Here is a 20,722-nt window from a genome sequence, read left to right as displayed (position 1 = left end):
GCCATGGCTGTGCTCCTAACCCACAGCAAAGATGATACGATGCATGTTAAGTAGCACTGAAAGAGTCCAGACAGGAAAGCAGGAGCAAGCTGCTCTTCACCCGTTGGGCTTGGGCTGTGGTGCGGTTGATGAGCTGTGGTCACACCTCCCTTGCTCCTGGCTGTTTGCTCCAACACCTTCCTGGCACATGAACTTTTGCATTTCTGTGACAAACCACAGATCTGGTCAGGGATCTGATCCGGCTGGATTTTTATCTTTCCCTGTTTTTTTAATTCTTGAGTTGCTTTTCAGCTTATTTCCCCGATTTAGGTCACAGCACAATACAACAAACAGTTGTGCCAACACGACAGAGGGAGTAGAGGTGACAGGGAGGCTGGGGAATGCCTCCGGTTGGGATTGCTGAGGAGGCAAGCCGTTCCTGACGGAAGAAAGGCCTGATAGAGGCTGGCAGCTGCAGGGAGAGTTGGTGCACGACTGCTTGGTGGGGTAATGGATGTGGTCCCTACCACAAGGTAAAGGCTAGGGTGAAATGAGAAAAGACTTTTAAATACAATGGGAGGCTTTCTTCTGCTGGAGATGTTTCTTTTGGTTTTCCCCTAGGAGCAGGACTGTGCTATTTGTTGTTCAAGTGGCCTGTGTTAGCAGCTCTTTGTGGTGTTTTACAGCTGCTCTAAAGTTATCAAGGTCTGGGCTGCCACCATCGGGCATGGTTCCTGCCCAGCCTGGTTGCCTGTTGCCTTTGCTGGGGGATTGAACCAATCTGGGGCTGTATTGCCAGCCCCTCTCGAGCTCATACTGGCACGTATGTAACCACTCAATGAGCGGGCTGAAAACTATTTGTGTTTATTTTCGTTTGGGTTATTTTTCAGTGGGTGAATGTAGTTGGATTAATTTTCAGCTCCCTGCTTAGCTCATGGTCACTGTGGTCAGAGGAGCACCAGTGTCAGCACAGGCCGTGGGCTCAGCTCTGTTTAATCTGGCATGAAACCATGCCTACGGCTTTCAGCCAGATCAGAGCTGACCCGGCGACAGTAGAAGATGGGGAAGGGAAGGGGCGGGGGATGTTCTTACCTTCAAGAGCATAGGCTGCGCTTAAATCACTGGGGCTGCTTGTATGTTCTGTCAGATATGTGCTTGGTGCTGGATTGGGCCCATATGACACGGATGAAATGGTCCTAAGAAAACTGTGTGAGGGTGTGTGTGCATGCATGCATGTATGTTTTTCTCAGCTTTGCAAGGTCTGTTTCTTTCTGTTGTCCAAAGGCTTTAATATTGGCAGTAGAGGTGGCTCTGAGTGGAGCTGTGCTATGGATCCTCTGAAAAGCTATTATGGGAGAGGGAAGGATGTCTATAAAATCAATTCTCAGGCTTTTTTGTGCAGCTGTCTCTACATCCCCATCGCCACCTAGGTTTCTTCCTAATTCTCGGAGAGCTAACAAACTGCTGTTGTCACTGCCAGCAAGTGAAGCACGGATCCTGGGGCTGCGATCTTGTTTGAGCACAGGAGGCCTCGCTGATGATGGGGCTGGAGTATGTATGTACACAGGAGCACTTTACGTGTCTATCAACGAACGCTGGCCCTTGGGGGATCACCATGAAACTCCTGTGGTGGTAGGCAAGACATGCCCCTGAGCACCAGGCCCACGATGGCGGCTGCACTAACTCCGGCTGTGGCTGAACATCAGGGATGAACTGGGCTTGCTGGTCTGGCCAAGCATGCGCTCTTCTGTCTCACACTTTAGTTCTTCAAGAAAACATCAAAGAATCCATTTTAATTACAAAATATGTGTCCTTTAGACTTTTTCCTTCCTTTCCTAAAAGGGAAGTGAAGCGTTTTACGTTGGCTGAAAGGGCACAGTAAATTGTGCTGTGTGGCTTCTCTTCATGGGTGAAGACCTCATGAAAAAGCATTTAAAAGACTTGATCGTAATTGAGCAGTTGAAAAGAATTGAGTAGTTGAAAATACTCTTCAGGCAGCCTGAGGTAGCCTTTGTGTTGCTGGAGAAGCTTCCTTTCCTTGCTCTGGTTTCAGACAGTTGCTGCGTCCCACTCGCTGACCCAGGCAGCTGAAACCTTGGCTTATTCCTGTGGCAGCTCTGCGTTCCTGGTAAAGTCATTCGAATGACTGGCCCGGTGGGGTCTGAGAAGCAGTCTCCAGGCTGCTCATACCTGCTCCTTCTGCATTATTTTCAGCTAATTGCTGTATCTTCATCATAAATCTAGTTAAAACAAATGAATGGTCCAGGGTAACACAAGCTGGAATCCTTATGAAAAAGGGACCCAGTGTGACTCTATTTTTGATTTAGTTTGTTGGTATTTGTATGTTGGTCAGTGGTGGCTTAGCATATAGAAGTAATTGACTTGCGTCATTTCAAGACTGGGCAGACCATTGCTAGATGAGGTCATGGTGCAAGCATGGTCTGTAGCTATAACAAAGCAATATGTTATGATGCAGTTAATCTTGTGAACACAGATTTGCTTAAAAAAAACCAAACCATGTGGCTGCCTCTAGTTAAGTTTTGCTCAGTAAGCATGTAGGGAAAGACTGTGCTGCACGCTTATATGTATTTTTTAAGCTAATAAAGATTTCTCTCTCTAAGCATTTGCTTTTATCTTTTGATATATAATCTGGTATTTTGAACCAGTATAAGTCAAGTCTCCTGTCTTCTAGTTAAAGGAAGATACTGAAGAAAGTTTGCTTTAATGAGACGCCTATGAATCTTGCTGGTTTTCTGGTACTTCAGGTTTAAGTCAGTTTGTTATTAAGTAGTTTAAGAACAATGAGATTTTGCTTTCTTCAGTAGTAGCAACTGGCTTGTTATGATTCCATATTTAAGTTTTGGTCTCAAGGAAAAAAATGTTTAATTTTGCTTCCTAACATGTCATTTGATCTAATTCCCAGTTAGTTTCAGTCCCTCTCCCAATCATTCCCCACCTGCTCTGGTGTCTCAGAGCTGGCCAAAAGCAGGGTACCCACTCAGCTCCAGAGCTGGGAAATGATTACAGGTGGGCTGGGGGAGAGAGGAGGTGCCAAAACTGATTGTCTGGCAGTGCTTAATTGACAAGCAGCAGAGAAACACAGGCAGTCTGTTCAGGTGCTGCTTACGAGTCCCTATCCTTGACGCTTGCGCTCTCACCTCTTAAAAGGTAGAATGGATCCTGTACATCTGCTTGAATGCTTGTATCAGTCTCGTATCTTAGCTTTTCTGACTTAATTCCTGTGTGTGTTTTCTCTGGTTTGGAAGAACTCAGGCACAGAAGTAGTACGATACATTTTCTTTAATTGTAGAGACAAAGGTGGCTCTTCTGAAGGAGCAGAAATGTTGTTGCTTTTGGACAGGCCCTGTGGATGGCTACTGGGACACTCGCCGTTCAGCGGAGTCTGGCTGTCCTGGAACTAGCTGGCCTCATAGATGAGGGCAAGGAACACCTTCCTCAGCTGTGCTGCTTTTAGCGAGAGCTTCCTGAGGTTTTCCCTTTGAGCAAAATTAGTGTCCAGGACTGATGTTCACAGTGATTCTCACCTTTAATTACACAAGGGAGTGCGCAGTGCCTTGCTTCTGCCATGCCATCGTGCCCGTGATTCCTCTTAGCTTGCCTTTGGATCTTACTGATCAAGTGGCTGGAGCTGCTGAGATGCCTGGTAGTTGAGATACTGCACCCACACCAAGCTCATCATCACTACTGTGTCTGGTCATTTAGTGCAGATTATTGCAATGGCAATAAAACTGTGGTTATCTTTTCTGGAGAATAAGCACATTTATAACAGTCTGGATGCTGACAAGATTTACATACTTACTGGCAACTCAACTGGCTTCTACAAAGTCCTAAATTTCTTACAGCTGTAAGTGCTGTCAGACTCATCAGTGATAGAGGTCATGTAAGATAAGCAACAGTGGGGAGGAAGAAGGGGAGTGACCTTCCTACTTTGGCATAATTTTTTTTTCCTCCTGAATTTTTGGTAGGTCACTATTGGCCCTTCTCAGGCTGGAACGTGACTTGTTTTCTTCTGTTCTCCCACCAGTTTGGACTCCTGACTTCAGAGGAACTGTTTACTCTTGAGTAAACAACAGCAGAATTGGGACTGAGAGCTGTGCAAAGTAGCAGTTGTGGCCATAAATGATGTCTCTGGATTTTACTCAGTTATCCATAATAGTAATTTTGGAGACAGTACATTTTAATTCATTAGTTATGTTCTTCAGTTTCCATTCTGGGTGTTGCAGAAACTTTGTCCTGGGAACTGCTGTAGGAATTTGTGAGAGGACTTATTCCAAGGATCTTAAATGTGAGCGGGTTTTTCCTTGCTACAGTAGAAAAGAAACCAAATTGCTGCCCTCAGCCAGTGACTTAAGATACCAAAACACTGTCTACAGCATGCTGAATTGCTATATTTCGTTGCAGCAGTGAACGGTAGCAATTTACCATTAGCTGAGTACTATCAGGATTTTGAAATGCCAGTGTAACTTGCTGAAAGATGACTGTTGGTAAGCAGAGGAATGAACGGGCTTCTGTATGGGGAACGGCATGGAAAAGTGTCTGTGGCAGTACATGGAGCAGAAATTTACTGATGGGATTTTGCGTAAGAGCATCTAGTTGAATGCTGAATTCACACTCATTCAAGCTATGAGCAGAAAATTAGGCTCTGCTCCAGAGCTATATTTATGAGATCCCATGGCTGCCTACTGTGGGAGGGCACTCACCGAGATGAGGCAACTATTCTAAATGTTTTTCTGAGTTTACAGCTGAAAAAAAACGCCTACAGTGCAACTTGAAGGGGCTGTGGGGGTTAATGCAAGACTAGGGTTAGGTACGCGGATACCTTATCTCAAGCTTTCATTTACATATTTTTATTTCTTTTTCTCACCCTTTAGAGTGGAGAATGAGAACACACCTCTCCTTAGGTTATGTGTGTTCCACTAAAAATAGGGAAACTGTTTATGAAATGCTCTGGTTTTAGATTAGGGGGAGGGGGGTAAACATCACTGTTAAAGTTAAGTGATACAGAACGTAATAAATATAGCAGTTTTGCAATTAGATCTGTTTTCTTTAAATTGTTGGGGAGGACTAAATAGTTCTTGCATGGTTCATCTTTAGGAATAAAGTCCTTGCCATGCAGGAAAAGCTGTATTTGCAAGATTCTCCTTAGTACCACTGCCTTGCTCTGGTTGTCTGCGTGCAGCCTTCTCCAGCCCTAGAATAACACAGAAGTACTGCACTTTGAGAGATCCTCACTGCTCCTGGGAGCACTTCGAAGGCTTTTGGAGAGGAATGTTTGACGGCTTTAAGAATTGCATGCTGCCGGCTCAGATGGAGCTACAATTAGACTTTGAGAGAAAATGGTACGGGGCTCCTGGGTCAAAAGTTATTTAGTTCTGCAGGAATCCCCTTCAGAGATTGTATTTATTTATAAATTTAACTGGAAATAATGATACGATTCTTACATAATTCCACCCTTCCTGAAGTATTTTAGGGCTAAGGAGCTGTAGATGAATAGTGTAAGTGATTCGTTGGTTTGCCCGCATAGCTAAGGTAGGAAGAAATGCATGGTGTGCACGGGAAATGCAGGTTTTAGCTCTTTAGCTGGGAGAGATGGGAAGTTGGAGAGTCAGGATGTGACCGAGATAGCTGGGAATGGGACAAATGCTGGTGCTTTTAGTGTTGTATGGTTTGTTTTGAAGCAGTCAGATGAACTTGTCCAAAATGTTTTTTCCTGTTTTGGCAATTAATGTAACGCATTTATTGTTACATAATCACCTCGTTGCACTAATTTATCTGGATTTTCTCTCTCTTACCCCCCTTCTCTAAAGATGAATGTTTTCCTCCTCAGTGCTCAGGGTTAAATATACAAACCTTGCTGTTGTAAAAGAGGGTAGATTTGTTTTTCACAATTTTATAATAAGTTCTAATACTTTCTAGACTTGTGGCTGCATCGCAGAAAAAGAGGAAAGAAGCTGTCATAGAAACAAATTGCACAGAAGACTCAGTACGGTGCTAGCTCCCAGCTATTGAGACAAATGGGATTTTGTTGTTCAGGCTGTACCTCCTTTTCTGCTTAAATTCATTTATCTTTGTATCTATCTGTATATATGTGTGTGTGTGTACAAATATATTTTATATATAAAAAGCATTACTTAGTCATATTGTTTCTTAGATCATCCAAACACTTTTAAGGTAAAATGGGAGCAAAAAGTAGTATGGATTTGGGTGGTCATACAAAGCTTTCTATCTACTTGCATCTCTGTGCTAGGAAAACAAGATGCTGTCATAGTGGTACATCTCTGCAAAATTTCCTTGGGACAGATGTGTTCTGTTGCCACAACTGGTTACTAATTAGTCTAAACAGATCACTCAAAATTAAGAGTCTGACTAACCTGAACCATCTCTCTTGCTTGTTCCAAAACAAACCAGCACTTAAAATTTAGTAAAACACCTCCACTTTGACTAATTTTTTGTTCTTTCAGGTTTTGCTAAAACACCTGTAAGACATCACTGCCTTTTGGGCAGCGCTGCTTTTGTTAGGAGGAATAAAGTTCCTTGTTCTTGGCTTAGAAGTTCGCTTTGATGTGGCATTTGCTGTTGGTTTTGAGAGCTGAGTAATTTTGAATTTGGAAAAGCAGAAATCTAATTATGACCCTTTCCATTAAGAGACAAGCTTTTCTGTCATTCTTGTTTGAGAAAAAATACAAAAATTTTCATTTAGAAAGCTTTGATTTTAATCTGTAGCATTGAAATTGTAGGAAAGATCTTGCTTTCTCATCCTGTTTTTCTGCTGACTAGGAAAAAAATAGGAAAATGTCCTCCCCCCCAGCTAAAATACTTGCATTATTTTAGTTTCAAAGTAAACATGCTTATGATCTAACCACTTTTGCTAATTACCATCTGCTCCTTCACCAGCACTTGAGTCCCACTCACCCTCCAGTGTCTAGTATGCCAAAAATGCGTTTGGCTGGGCTTAAGCTGATGGGATAAGAGTCCGTGTCTTAATTATGGTAGAATTATCCACTTGTGTGCCACATCAACTTCGATTTGTTTCCCTCGTAATTTATAAAACAGGGTTCACAAGCTTGTTGTTGGATTTGCACTCTGAATCTTTAATTTAGACATGCGTTAAAAAGGGGAAGAATTTGCTTCATCAGTAAACTCTTGTTTTTTTCCTGTTTTGACTATCTGTCGATTCCTGTTGTTTGGCATCAAGCTAAACAATAAAACGGTTCCAGAGCTGGTTCAAATGGCTTTTCAATCCACGCCACGTGTAGCCTCGGCCTTCTCACACTGTGTACAGAGACAGGCTTTTGTTTGGAAAGGAAGGGGATTCTGTAATTGCCCAAATAAATTCTGTGTTTGTGTTGTATGGCTTTTAAGTTAGACCAAGTAATGTTAGCATCTGGGGGTGTGTGTGTGTAATAATATCGATTGATATGATAAGGATGGTGTGGGGGGCTATTTATATAGAGATTTGGGCCTTAGAAGTTATGAAATTGGCTTAGAAATCATGTTGTCATTTAAAATAATGGGGGAGGCCCATGAGTTTAATATAGAAATACCTAGAATCCCAACATGCTAAAAATGCTATGAATCTGTAATATTAAAGCCATTCTGGAGGTGTTATGATAAAGCTGTAATGCCATCCCATGAGTTTCTAATAGAAATACCTAGAATCCCAACATGCTAAAAATGCTATGAATCTGTAATATTAAAGCCAGATTCTGGAGGTTATGATAAAGCTGTAATGCCAAGTTTCTTTCGAACTCTTTCGGTGGTGGTGTGTTTTATTGCCCTGGAGAGTCTTTTGCAAGGAAAACACAGCAATTGCAGAAATGCTGTTCTGTACAGTGCAGATGTCAGCGTTTGTGGTCACTGGGTGCGACTGTGAAGAGAAGGAGGACCCTTTGGAGGATGCCAGCCCTTTTCCACAGGCTGGCGCTTTGGAGGTGGTATATCTGGCTTCCTTTTGTGGGGCAAGCAATGGTGGATTTTCACACCAACAGCATGCTCAAGGGCTGGTTACTGTTTTTCAGCAGGACATGGTACATTATGCAGCTCTGAAAGGTAAGATCGCTGCTCTCAAAGTTTTTCATTATCAGTAGGATGAATGGAGTCAATTGTAAGGTGCCCCTTCCTTTTTGCTCAGTCTTTGGATAGGGCCTTCAACAGTTTGGACCTTGTTTTCTAGCTATGCATTTTTCTCTGTAAGGAAGTTTGTACGTTATTTTTGGTTGCTTTTCACATTCAGGTATTCATTTCCAATTGCTATTTTTGTGGTTTTTCCCCTCCTAGTTCTCTCTTTTCTTACTTGCATCATCTAGAAATGGAACCATTCATAAACGTTTGTCTGAGGAACACGTGGCAGGGGCAAGTGCTTTAAGTCATCGTTGCACTGTGCTGAAAGTGCATTTGCATTTCGGGGGAAAAAAAAAAGTTGCAACCTTTTTTGAAGCAAGATTTTCATATGTAAACCATCTGCTATTTTTGGTGTGTCAAATATGAAGGCTTCCTGTGTGAAACTGATAGAGAAAAAGATCACAGGAGACCTGGAGCAGTGACTCAGGTCACAGCAGGCCTGTTTGCATGACACCTGTGTCATCAAAATAGCCTTGCTTTGGCATCCTTAAATGAGATTTTATTTTCCTTTAGATGGTAGATCTGTTCAAAGGCATATTTGATCATGAATAATTTGGAGGAAAACAATTTTCTCTCCTTCTGAGAATATCATACATCATCTTCTGCTTGTTACTTCTGAACTCTTCAAAACATCAACATCTGATGTTGGGCAAGTTGTCAATTTTCATTACTGGAATCTGCTCAGAAATTGTTTCTCCCTGTTTCCTTCCACTTCAGGCATGTTAAGTCAGATAAATTCATACACTGATGTTTAATCACTGAGCACTAATCACCCTTGTGCAATATTGATCAGCAGCCTTTTTGTATACGATGATCAGAATGAGTAATAGCTTGCTAGTAAACACCAAGGAGTGGGAGGGTAAAGATGGTGAGTTAGCCCAATGTAGAAGTTGATACAGCTTTTCTAATTTTCAGAGGTTTCTAGATGCCATCAGTGTTGTCTTTTCTTTTTTCCCCTCCCCTGCTCCAAACTCTGTTTTTCTTGTTTTCATACTCAAACCAAGCAGTAATCCTTCCTTTCTGTGGATGGTGTGTCTTTCGACAAGTGCCCCAGTCCCTCATCTCAGGGCTGCTGGTGCTGCTGAGGTTGTCCACGGTCTCGTTTTCCCTAGGAGCCTGTCATTTCTCCTCCTGGCACACTTGAAGCACACGCAGGCTTCCTGTGCAGCCCTGTTTCATGGGGGCTGCCTGTGAACATCGCACTCGAGAATGACTGCTTGCGAGATAATTCAGTTAAAAAGAGACCAGGGAAAACCCAAGTAGGCAGGGCTGTGGTGTGTGGGTTGAAAGCTTTTCTCCCCACCCCCCAGTCCCCCTCCCACTCTTTCCTTACTGGGTAAAAGACCTGGTCTGTGCCTGAACTTGCTATTCTGAATAACCTCTTCTCTGCACACAGTGACTGATGCTCACATCCTGTTTGCTACCAGCTTAGCTGAAAGAGCGCCCTGAAGAGTGACATTTCTATTTCTGTTGGGTTTGTTTCAGTGAGTTTGCAGGCTGGCTCTCTGCTGCTGCCTCCGTCACGTGCCTTTCGATTCTTTTCTGTGAATTTGAGGAAACCCGCTTTTCCTTTGCTTTTTGTATGAAATAGCAAAATCACTGTGGGATTTGGAATCACATCTGGAAAAATGAGGTGGACTTTAAACAGAGGAAGAATCTATATTGAGTCAGGATCCTTAAGTATTTAGACTTTGATTAATGCTCTGCTAATGCAGAACTAGTCTGCCAGGGAAATAACATGAATAAACCTGTGAATCCTATTCTTGCCAAGCTGTAGGTTTTGATCAGCGACTTGCTAGCTTCCCTGGAAAAAATCTGGATTTAAATATTCTTTTTTTTTTTGCTTTAAATCCATGCACACCAATGAGTCTACATCTTATTTCTCTAATGTAATCACTTTGCCATGTTTAATGAACTATCTGCACACTTTCAAATCTGTTTTACTGGTGGAGGTGCTCAGGGAAGCTGAAATGCAGTATTAATTATCCACTCTAAAATATGCCTGGTTGAATGGCTCATGCTGGAGAAGTTCCTCATGCCAAGCTTTGTTGCATCTGCTGCTTTTAGCGTTGCAGTTGCAACCCATGTAGCCATGCTTGTAAAAATACAGGCACCTAAAAAACCCAAGGCAACAAAAAAATAAATTGTAACTGTCAAATCTATTTTTGAGATGCTGTATGGAGAAAAAAAAATAGGTGGAGTCTTCTTACAGTTTTAATGAATCTGACTGTGAATAAAACTTTGAAGGCTAAGCAACTTCATCTCTTCTTACTGTTTTTACAAGCCTGTGCTTCTACAGTGGACTTGAAAGAAAAACAGGAGGAAACGTAAACACATCCGAATGAATTGCTCCCACAATGAGAAGTTCTTGTATTGTTCCTTTTAACTTGCTCCACCTTGAGGATGACTTGGATGAGACCTGGCAATGTAGCTTTCTTTTCCCCCCTGCCACCGCATCCTTCTGCAGAGGACAATTTCTCGCCTGCTTCCCGCTCCCCGACCTTTGCTGGTAGGATGCTCGTACCCTTGGGCTGGGTGCAGGCCGGTGCCATACACCTGCGGGGCGGGCAAGGGGACTGAGCTTGCTGCCTGTGTGGCCAGGGTGAGAGGACACGCTGCGCTTAACCCACATGCCACGGTGTCTCCTGTTTGCACCTGCAGTAACGCTGTAGCCCTGGCTGTCTCCTGCCACCGGTGGGCTGGGGCATCTTGCCAGCTGCAGCGGGAAGAGCCTTTATACTCTTGTGTATAGGTGGGCTGCGGGGCAAGCTGCCGGGGGAGACCAAAGTTACAGCTAGGATCAGGAGAAGGGTGCTTTTTAGCTACCTGTGAGGTGGTAGTGGGTGGAGGCAGGCAGGCAGCTTAGCAGCCGACTCCCTGTCTCTGCCCGGGTATCTAATTCCCTTGCAGTCTTGAGGTCAGAGCCTCCCCACACTGGAAGGCTTTGGTGCAATCGAGGTGTGTTTCTGCCTCTCCTGGGAAGGGTTCTATGGCTGGCTCTCCAGAAGATGCGGGAAGAGGTTAGTGCCGAAGGTGGTGGTGCTCTTCCTCCGCAGCTGGGCCCGGCAGGGGCTTGCTGCTCCCTGTCTGGCCATGTGTAGGTCTCAACGATGTGGCTCTCAGGTGGGGTTTCTTGCTTGTTTTGTATTAGAGTATAAACAAGATGCCAAATCCCACCAGGTGAGCAAAGCCCTCTCCCACAGGCACTGCTGTTTTAGTCCCAGTGCCTGGTGTATGAGAGGGAGTGTGCTTGCTGGAGCAGCTGAGTTTTGACCTCCCTGCAGGAGGCCAGTTTGCTCCTGGAGCTAAACTGGTCCTGCCCTGGTTCACCTTCATTGCATAGCCATTGATCTTACTGACTAATTTAGGAGGCGTTTCTCCAGAACCTTGTGATGGTATCTGGCGTTTGGGAGGAAGGAGGGCTGGTGTAGGCTGCTTGCAAAGGTACTGAGTCACAGTGAAGTCCCAGGTTTTTTGGAGTCTGTGAGGTTTGGGCTTGTGACATTTAGGCTGTTGAGGCTCCTGAAGCCAGGCCCTGCCCTGGCAAGTGTGTTGATTTGTGCTGTGTGAGTGAGCTGAAGGCTTCAAATGCAGTCTAGAAGTTGCCTCATTTTGGAGGATGTTTGCAGCATGGGGGTGTGTGTTTTGTTTTGCTTTCTGGGGTTTCATTCAGCTATGAGAAGAGAGGGAAAGAGAAATGATAGTAAAAAGTAAATATTTCTGAACTTAGTGTAGAAATGGGACACAAGCAGAGTAGAATATGTGTATGTAAGTGGCAGAAATAATTTGTGTGTTGATAGATGTGCAGTAGCACTGAGATCTGTGTTGCAGGAGGACAGTTTTTCTTCAGCGCATGCCTACTGCAGGTGACGGGGATCTATTGAGGCTGCGGAGCAGGGCTCTGGACGAAGCACAGCTTTGTTTCCCTGAAGAGCCCAGGGACACTTGGAAATCCCACGTCCAGGCCACCTCCCAAATCACTTATCAAAGTGCTGTTATTTCCCCCTCAATTCATCGTGCGAACCAATATTAAATACTAAGCAAGGGAAAACCCTATGTTAAATAAACAGTTATAGGGGGAAATGATGCAAATCCATTAGCTTTTGTCAGGTCTTCCTTATTTCTATTTTTATTTGTCACTGCTAATGGATTTAGTGCAACCTACTCCCTCCCACCTGTCTCTACTAGCTGTTAACCCCTTCCCCTGGAAATTCACTCACTGGCTTATTTCATCATTAATACACTAGTAGGCAAAAAGTGACCTGCAAACCTTTAGCACAGATATGTGTTGAATAATTTTTTTAATATCTGTTGAGTGAAGGGTTGTGTTTTAAAATTGTCGCTAGGTTTTCATATACGACATAACTACACTTGTAGGAAAAGGCAATTTGTGTCTTTTCCAATTGTATAATCTCGATAACATGAGGAGTATCGGATGACCAGTGAGTGTTTAAATGAGTGCCTCTCTGACATGAAATTAGCACATCCCACTAAATGGGCTATCGGTCTGGAGTCTCAGGGATTTTTTTCTTTTTTGTTTTGCCTTTGACTTTATAGGTGACCTTGAGCACTTAACTTCTTTTTTTATTCTTTTGTTTCTGTCTCTCCTCAATTTTCTTTTCACTAGAGTAGGGATAATTACACTTCCCATGTATACACAGAAATTCTATAGGCTGAAACAGCATTATTAATGCTACTTGCTACCTAATCTCCCTCAAGTATGCTGTGTGACGGCCCGTCATGCTGACAGGCTTGTCTTTTGGGCTCTCCTGCCTTCCCAGCCTAGTCTCCCTGCGTCTGTTTGATCTTGCACTTTGTTCCTCCCTAGCAGTGTCACAGCCTCTCCTCTTCAGTGCCTGGACTTTACCTAGCCTGGGGAGGCTTTGGGGAACGTCTGGAGTTGCTAGGCACTAGCATGAAACAACATACTACTACTTTATATAGGAGTGAGGCATTGTTTAAGGGCAGTTAACGACACTGCTTTCTTCAGTTGCTTGCAGGATTTCCGTATGGCAGTCTAATAGCTTTATGGGGTGGTTTGCGTATAAACTCAACAAGGAGATACTTAACAGGCTAAATGTGACTCTTGGAGTTGGTTGACATAATGCAACGCCTCCTGAGCCTGTTGGAGGAGTCATTTTATGATGACAGCAGTGGGAAGCTAATGTGGTGTAGCAGATCCACTGCAGGCTGTAGGCAATAGTATTGCGTGAGCTTACCTGTACTAATGGACATACAGGTGCTGGAGGAGCAGTGGAGGAGCTAGAGGAGGAGCGGTGGACCAGCTGTGCCTGTGGTGTCATCTGGCAATGGGTCACCGTGACTGAAATGATAGAGAATCGTTCCAGACCCGGTGTTGAAGTGCCCCTTGTGGGATCAGGAGCCTGGACTCTGGGGACATGCCTTGGGTTGGTAGTCTTTGGTGGCAGCTCAGACTTGCTGGGTGTCTAGGTCATACACTAGAAAACACTTCTGACTTCTGCATGCTCATGAGGGGGAGCGCTGAGGTAAAAAATTGCTTAAAAGCACATGAATGCCTTCATTTGTATAAAACCCAAACTGGTCCATGCAGTCGCTCCTGTGCTGTCTCGCAGCTATTGCCATGAGATGTTACGCAGTGTTTCTTTGCTCTACTTGGGGCAGGTAGACAAGGCCATAGGACCTGTGCCTGTGGCTCTACTTATGGGGTGCTCTTTGGGGGTTTGTTGTTCTCTCTCATACCTTATGCACAGAAATCTATTCTGGTCTAAAATGACTTTTTCAGATTCTGGTCCTGGCTGTAGTTACTCAAGTGGTTGTTGTAAATTCTGTGATGACATCATGGGTATTTCTATCATCCAGTTCTTTTTTTGAAATTTGCATTACAAAAACTGGTTCACTAAAGCTTGATCCTAGAGAAACGCTTCTGTGCTCACATGGCATGCTTGGAAGCATGCCTATAGAAACATACCTATAGAAGCAGTACAGCATTCCCGTGGATAAACGTGTTGGCAAATCCGTGTGAAGGGTTTGCTTCAAGGCTGCTGTTGCACGGTAACTGGGTGCAAGGAGCTCAGGGTAAATATTACTTTAGAGTAAGAACATTTGATACCCAATAATCTCTCCACTATTACTTGCACAGAGGTCATTTGCTGTAACAATAGTAGGTTTCATCCATGCTGAGAGCTAACCCTTAGATCAGTAATGGTGAATACTGACACCAAAAGGTTCCTCATCACTGCAGAGAGTGTCATTAGCATTATTCGCAGGTCCTGTGTTAATGACTGCAACAACTTACATTGAGCTAGGCAGGGACTGGTAAGTCACAGTGGTGTGATTTCAAGATTTGATAGCTTGGGACTGCAGATGCTAGTTGGAAATGCCCTTTTTTCGAGTAATAGGAAATTTCTGCTTTTTCTGCTTGTTTTTACAGTTCCTGAAGCACCCCTGTAACCGACATGGCATAGTTCTCAAAGACAGTGTACATCTACACCACTTCAGCCTGGGTAGCTGCCATATGCCTAATTCATACTCCTGACAGTTTGGGTTCAGGAAAGTCTAGCCATGGCCACTCATCCCCTCGTGGTTTGGTAGTGGAGAAGGACAGATCTATTCAGTGGGGACTTGTTGGCTTGGTTTCGGTTTTGTTAGCTTGTTTAAGGTAGCAAGGTCCTTAACTCAAAGAGTTCAGTTTAATAATTCTCAGCTTGCTGGCGTAGCCTGGGTGCCTGTGCAGAGCTGTGCAGTCACTCATGCACTCATGGATCTCTTGTTTCAGTTCCTCTCCTCCCAGCCTACCTGGCTTCCCCGGCCCTCATGCATCCGTGCCCAGCATCTCAGTGTCTCTGGTCTCGGCTGCGCAGCTCTCCTGGTCTTTCCCTCAGTGCCATGTCTGCCAGCCTCGCTGCCAGCTCACCCCAGCTCTCCCATGTATGCCTGCTCTCTGTCGCGCCATTTTTCCTGTTCCTCTTCTGAGCTGCTTTGGTCCAGCCAGAGTCCTGGTTTTCCTTTCTCGGTGTGCTGTTCCAAGAGATGCATCGGGATGTCACCACGGCTCCTGCTGCAGAAGGAGAGAGCTCCCATTCCCCTCCCTGGCTCCCCGCATCCGTGCTGCTTTGCAGCAGCGCTGGGTGCTCATCAGACCCTTCACGTGAGCTAGCTTAATGAGTTTAAATGACGTAAAATTGTGCCAGCAAAATAGTTTTCTTCGAGGAGAATGGCTGAAATGGGCTTGTGGAAGAAGGGCCAGGCACATGCAAGAGGGCAGGGAGGAGGACGGTGCAGCAAGGACCAGGGAAGCAGTAGCTCAGACCCCTCCATCCACGGCATCCCTTTTGGGGAATGTTCCCTTAGGGGTCTATTCCCTTAGGGACCCTCTCAGTGGTGATGCTGCTGCGAGAAATGTGGGTGCCTGGAGCTATTCCTCCCTGGTTTCAGCACAGTCCTGTGCAGATTCAAAGCAAACGTGTAACCGGAGCTTCAGAAGGTACAATTTGAAATTGCCAGAATCCCTCTGAGCCTGCGTGTTTTGCGGTTCCTGTATCTGCTCTCTTCCCAAAGCTTTATTTTGGGCAGTTTGTATGGCAATGAAAAGAACAACTCTGGAAAAAAGTTGTGTTCCTAACACATTAAAGTCTGTGCTAAAATAACCAGGGAACAAAATTCCTCAAATAACCATTTGCTGGAATTTTTATATAGACAGGATATGTATTTTTTCCCAGCCATTAGTCTTGGAAAGAGCTCAATGCACCTTTTTTTTTTTTTCTTTTAATTGAGCTTTGGGCAGACAATAGGTGATATGTAAGGCCAGGCAGTTAGTTGTGAGGTATATGGAAGCAAAATCTTTATAATGAGGAGTTTTAATAGTGGATGTTATCTCCAACTATAACAATTGAAAGAGCTGACAAGCAGCATTTTAATTATTTTATTTTTAAATTTCAAACTTTCTTCAATTCTACTAAAAGATGACCAAACACTTTTGTCATCTGATCATCAAACATAATAGGTTGTGTAAAGTAGGATTTTAAAACTTTTATATAAAGTCCATTGGGAGAAAAAACAATTGGACACTGAGTGTATCGTGTACCTTTTCATGGCAATGCGCTGGTTTTAATTGTTATTGGGGAATCAGATTTGTATGTTTGAGAAAAAAGAAAGAGCAAATGAATTAATAAGTTGGCATTTAGTACACAATATCCCGATACAATCTACATATATATTAAGTGACAGAAAAAGGCATAACAATTTCTTAATAGAAAAGATAATCAGGAATTTTTTCAAAGAAAAAGTATTGAGTCATAAACTTTTACGGGGTAACTTTTACGTGTTGCTTTCTCTACCCACTAGTACCTCTGAAATAGCTTACCTGCAACTATAGTCTACTCTTGGACAAGGCGCAGAGGACTCGTAGAACACTCCCTTTTCTTTAATAACCTTAGACACGGATGCAGAAGCAGTAACCTGTGATCGGCAGGAGTGAGGGAGGGAGGTGGCTGTGCCTGGCCCTGGGAGGAGGCGGCGGCATGTCGGGAGGTCTGAAAGCACTCCAGTGAGGAGGTGATCAGGGGGCTGTTATCCACTCCTCAGTCACTTGTTGCCTGGGAGACAAATGTAATCCAGGGATTTTTTTTTTCCCTTCCTTGCTGGTTTTTGATTGGAGCCACTATTGACTTTTGGCTTGGAGGAGGTATTGAAGCAGCACGCTAAGTGTCATAAGATGGAAATTAATCACTAACCGATGGGTCTGAGTTCCAGTGATTTCCTTTCCCGTGATTGCTCTGTATACGGGAAGACTAATGACACATCTAAACAGACAGTTAACGAAGCTCTTCACACCTCCGACAGTCAAGAAGGATTCTTAACCGGATGACACTTCAGTTTTCGTTTTATTTCTGTTCTCTCATGTGACTGGAAAAACAAAAGTAACTATCTTAAAAAAGGAACTTTGCATGGTTGGAGAGCTTTGCCTTAAATTGCATTTGTTTTTGCTGCTAAATTATAAGTCAGCTCAGTTGCAGTGAAAATATAGCAAATCTGCCTTCCCAGTGTTTCTTGTAACAAGGAGTATAATTTTTCTCAATACTTTTTGTGTGAGTTTCTGTTCTTCAGTGAGATTATTTCTGGCTTTTGGAAGAATATGGGCAAGCCAAACAAATTTAGCTTAACAGTAATGAAAGGTTTTGAAGTTACCCTTCAGTAGTGACTTCATCTTGTACGGCCCTCAACTTGAACTAACTCCGATGGGTTTTGGGGGGTAATCTCTTCCAGGTAGATGAAAAGTTCGTCTTGGAAGTAAATGAAAAAACAGAGACGTTTGGAAACAATATGTTGTATCCCAGCAAGTACAAATAAGGTAGATGGTATTTAAGTGTAGCTTGTTTTTTTAAGCTTATCGCATGCTGTAAGGAGTGAGGAATCCAGCAAAGGTTTTCTCCTGAAAAACGTTCCTAGTTTTGCACATTGCTTGCTTAAAAGGAAATTTTCTGTTCTTCTTGCTCTGGCTCTTGGATGGAGCATGGAAGTGGAATTTGAGAGGCTTGGATTCTATTTTTGACTCTGTCCTTTGCCTAAAAAGTCACTTACTAGGCTTATCATGTCAAGTCTCTGGCTCATTGTGCCATGTTTAAAAGAGGGTTAAACATAACAGTCTCCTTTTTGCAAACTGGTTTGAGATGTGTGGTGCATAGCTTCCACCACTGATACCAGCAGTGGATCTTTCAGTCATATGCTGTAGTGCTTTACGGAGATGAAAGCCCCAGAGCCTTGCTTGCTCTCTCTCTATAGCCCCTTGAATCTTGGGCTTTTTGGCCATGCGAGGGCCCCGCTTCACCTTGAGAGCTGAAGGATGTCTCCCCTTAGTGTTCAGTGGCCTTCTGGAAGGGTGCCCTTGGGAAGCAAGGGGAGAGATGGGCCTGAACCCTGCCATCCTGAAGAGGCTTGACCCCATGTTCCTGGTTCCACCAGAGCAGTGTGCAGAAGATGGTTCCTTCTTCATCCCCTCCAGCAGATGTGCTTGTTTCTGAAAGAAAGCAGTCGCGGTTCCTGCGGGTTGTGCCAGCCCCTCTCCTTTTCTTTCAAGCCAAGTCTCACATGGTGCTGTGGACTTGCTAGATGCTCCCACGCAGCCATCCAGTGACGTTGGGGAAGATTTTTCTTCCTCATTTTTCTCTTTTTTGGGGGGAGAATTTAGTGGAGATTTGCTGTCGGTAAGCTCAGAAGGAGGTCTGTAAGCACTACGCACATTGCACTGTGTATCCTAAAGCCATCCATGAGGCAAAGGAATGCTTAGGATTTGGTAGGGCTCCACAAAGATGACAAGTTTTCAAAAGGAAACAAGTGTCTGGTTTTGGTCTCCCTCGTGGCTTTAGAAAATAATATCCCACTTCTGGTGTGATTGTGTGTGTGTGTTTGTTCTTCTACACATGAAACTGAGAGCCTTGCTCCGCTTATAGAAGTTGGAGTTGAGAAAAGGGATGGTCCTGGTTTGAAAAGCAGCTAGAGGCCATAGTGCAGCCTCCCCCGCCTGTTCCAGAAAACGTCAACATTTGCCAAAAATCTTATCATAATGCCTTGAAAGCCTGCCAGTGGAGTTCAGTCAGTAATTAGGATTGGTGTTTGTTTTTACGTATGCTCAAGCAGACCAAGGCTGTTCCTGAGCTATCATTTTGTATGCTTTCATAGTGGAGCCAAGGAAAGTTGTTTTTCTGTTTGTTTGAGAACTCACACAAAACAATTCAAAATATCTGCACCCTGACCTCTGATCGGATTGAGAGAAGAGCTGAAATGGCACTGCTCGTAACTGCAAAATAAATACTGAATTTTAGTGTAGTCTTTGCATTACAGATTGACTACTTGAGTTGCTCTGTGTGTCCAGAAGGGGTAATTACAGTAACTGTTGTTTTAACGGATCACAATTTCACAACACCCTTAGATGGTTTAAACTCTGATTATACTGTGGGCTTTTTTTTTGTTTTGGGTTTTTTGGGTATTTTTTTTCCCCTTAGGGGAGAAAAGATGATTAATTTCCTCTTGTAGTATAATGGCACTGATGTCATGTGGTTGAAGGATTAAGTCCTTTTATTTTTAAAACAGTTGCTAGGGTGTTTAAACCCCTCCTTTTTAGCCCTGTTTCTTGTTAGTATAACAGCAGAAGGAAAAGAAAATCACTTTCAAAAAGAATCTACTTTTCTTCAAAGTTTCCATTTAACAGTAACTGTAGCTTCTTAATTTTCCAATATGGGGTGATGGGGAAATTGCCAGATATTATTAAATCATAATAACTAGTAACAGGGGGGTGGGGGGAGAAGCAACCATTCATTCATTCTTACTTTTTCCCCCCCCAGAAGTGTGATTGAAATCATACAGTCACAATATGTTATTCATGGAGCAATAATCTCTCGCAAGCAAGCTATGTTCACTTCTGTCAGACAAAAAACCCAAACCCACTGCTTTTCCTGACAAATACTGCTAAATAAATAAGGCTATGCCATTAGATCAAATATTTGATTTTTTTTTTAATTCTTTTTTCTTTGCAGAGTATTGGAAAGGGGTCCTTGTGGTGTATAGACCCAGAATATAGACAAAATCTTATTCAGGCTTTGAAAAAGACACCCTATCACCCATATTCGCATGTGTTCAATACACCTCCCACATCTCCTCAGGCATATCAAAGGTAAGAACTAGATGCATTTTACAACTCTAAATGTTTTCATCCAGTGTTGCGTATGAATCTTGGGTAAGATGTTACATGTAATTAAGCGATGCAGTTTGGAAATGTGCTAGCGAAGAAAGCCCCGGAGCGCTGGCGGCAGCCTGGCCTTGCTCAGCGTGCGTCCGGCATGCCTTACCTGCCCATCCCCCTGCGTGGCGGCAGCGAGTCCCCCGAGCGGAGCTTGCAGTCCTGCTCCCGCATGAGCCACAGAGCCTTTTGGCAAAAGAACGCCTGAAATTAAAATGTATGTAAGCAAATGGAGAGCTCTGAAGTGTCCGCTTGTTCCCTTTGCAGTAGGTGAAAGCACAGTACCCTTGCTTGGAGGAGACGGGCTCGTTTTTTTCCCCTAAGCGTGCTATGGGGCCTGTGTTGCCTGTGCAACCATCAGGTCTCCACGCGAGCCCTGCGCCCAGGTGACTTAACAGCCTTTGTTGTAGTTACGTGCTCCCTGCGCAAGTGCCTGCCCTCAAGGTTATCCCAGAGGGGCGCGGGGGAGAGCAATAGCTGTTTTCTGCCTTGCTTCAGTGAAAAAAGTGTGGGGCAGGTTTTTTTGTTTTGTTTTGCATTTGCTTTTGCTCTGGCCATTGCTTATGACTAATGTTAGCGAAGGAAGAGAGATAATCTACGAATGCCATCCGCCAAGTGGGGAAGCAAACACCGGGTTTTGACACAACTGCTTTCTCCTCACTGGTAATACGGCAATTGTTTTCTTCACTTTTTCCAAATGTGGCAGCGTGTCACAGCTGGGTCAGAAATGCCAGTCGTGGCCAGCGCTGTACCGCACCCCACAAATTCAGGAAGGTGTCTTTAGCCAGCCGTAGCAGGCGTCAGCGGCATCATCAGGACTGAGAAGTGACTGTGGTGGCTCTCGTGGGGTTTGGGGGATTTTTTTTTTTCTTTTTTTTTCCGGGG

At 44.0% G+C, this 20,722-nt stretch overlaps 1 protein-coding gene across 5 annotated transcripts in view; it reads left to right on the top strand.

Moving 5' to 3' along the window:
- Nucleotides 1-20,722, top strand: part of FOXN3 (forkhead box N3) — a 135,192-nt gene that overhangs the window by 7,738 nt on the left and 106,732 nt on the right. For all 5 annotated transcript variants that reach the window (XM_019472489.1, XM_009280765.2, XM_009280767.2 and 2 more), the window contains exon 3: nt 19,635-19,771. In XM_019472489.1, coding sequence (XP_019328034.1) covers nt 19,635-19,771 — 137 coding nt within the window. The remainder of the gene's footprint in view (nt 1-19,634; nt 19,772-20,722) is intronic.

The sequence above is a fragment of the Aptenodytes forsteri genome, unplaced genomic scaffold (genome assembly GCF_000699145.1).
Source record: "Aptenodytes forsteri isolate BGI_AS27 unplaced genomic scaffold, ASM69914v1 Scaffold193, whole genome shotgun sequence".
Classification (NCBI taxonomy): Eukaryota; Metazoa; Chordata; class Aves; order Sphenisciformes; family Spheniscidae; genus Aptenodytes; species Aptenodytes forsteri.
The sequence above is the reverse complement of the archived record's forward strand: the minus strand, read 5'-3'. Positions and strand labels throughout refer to the sequence as shown.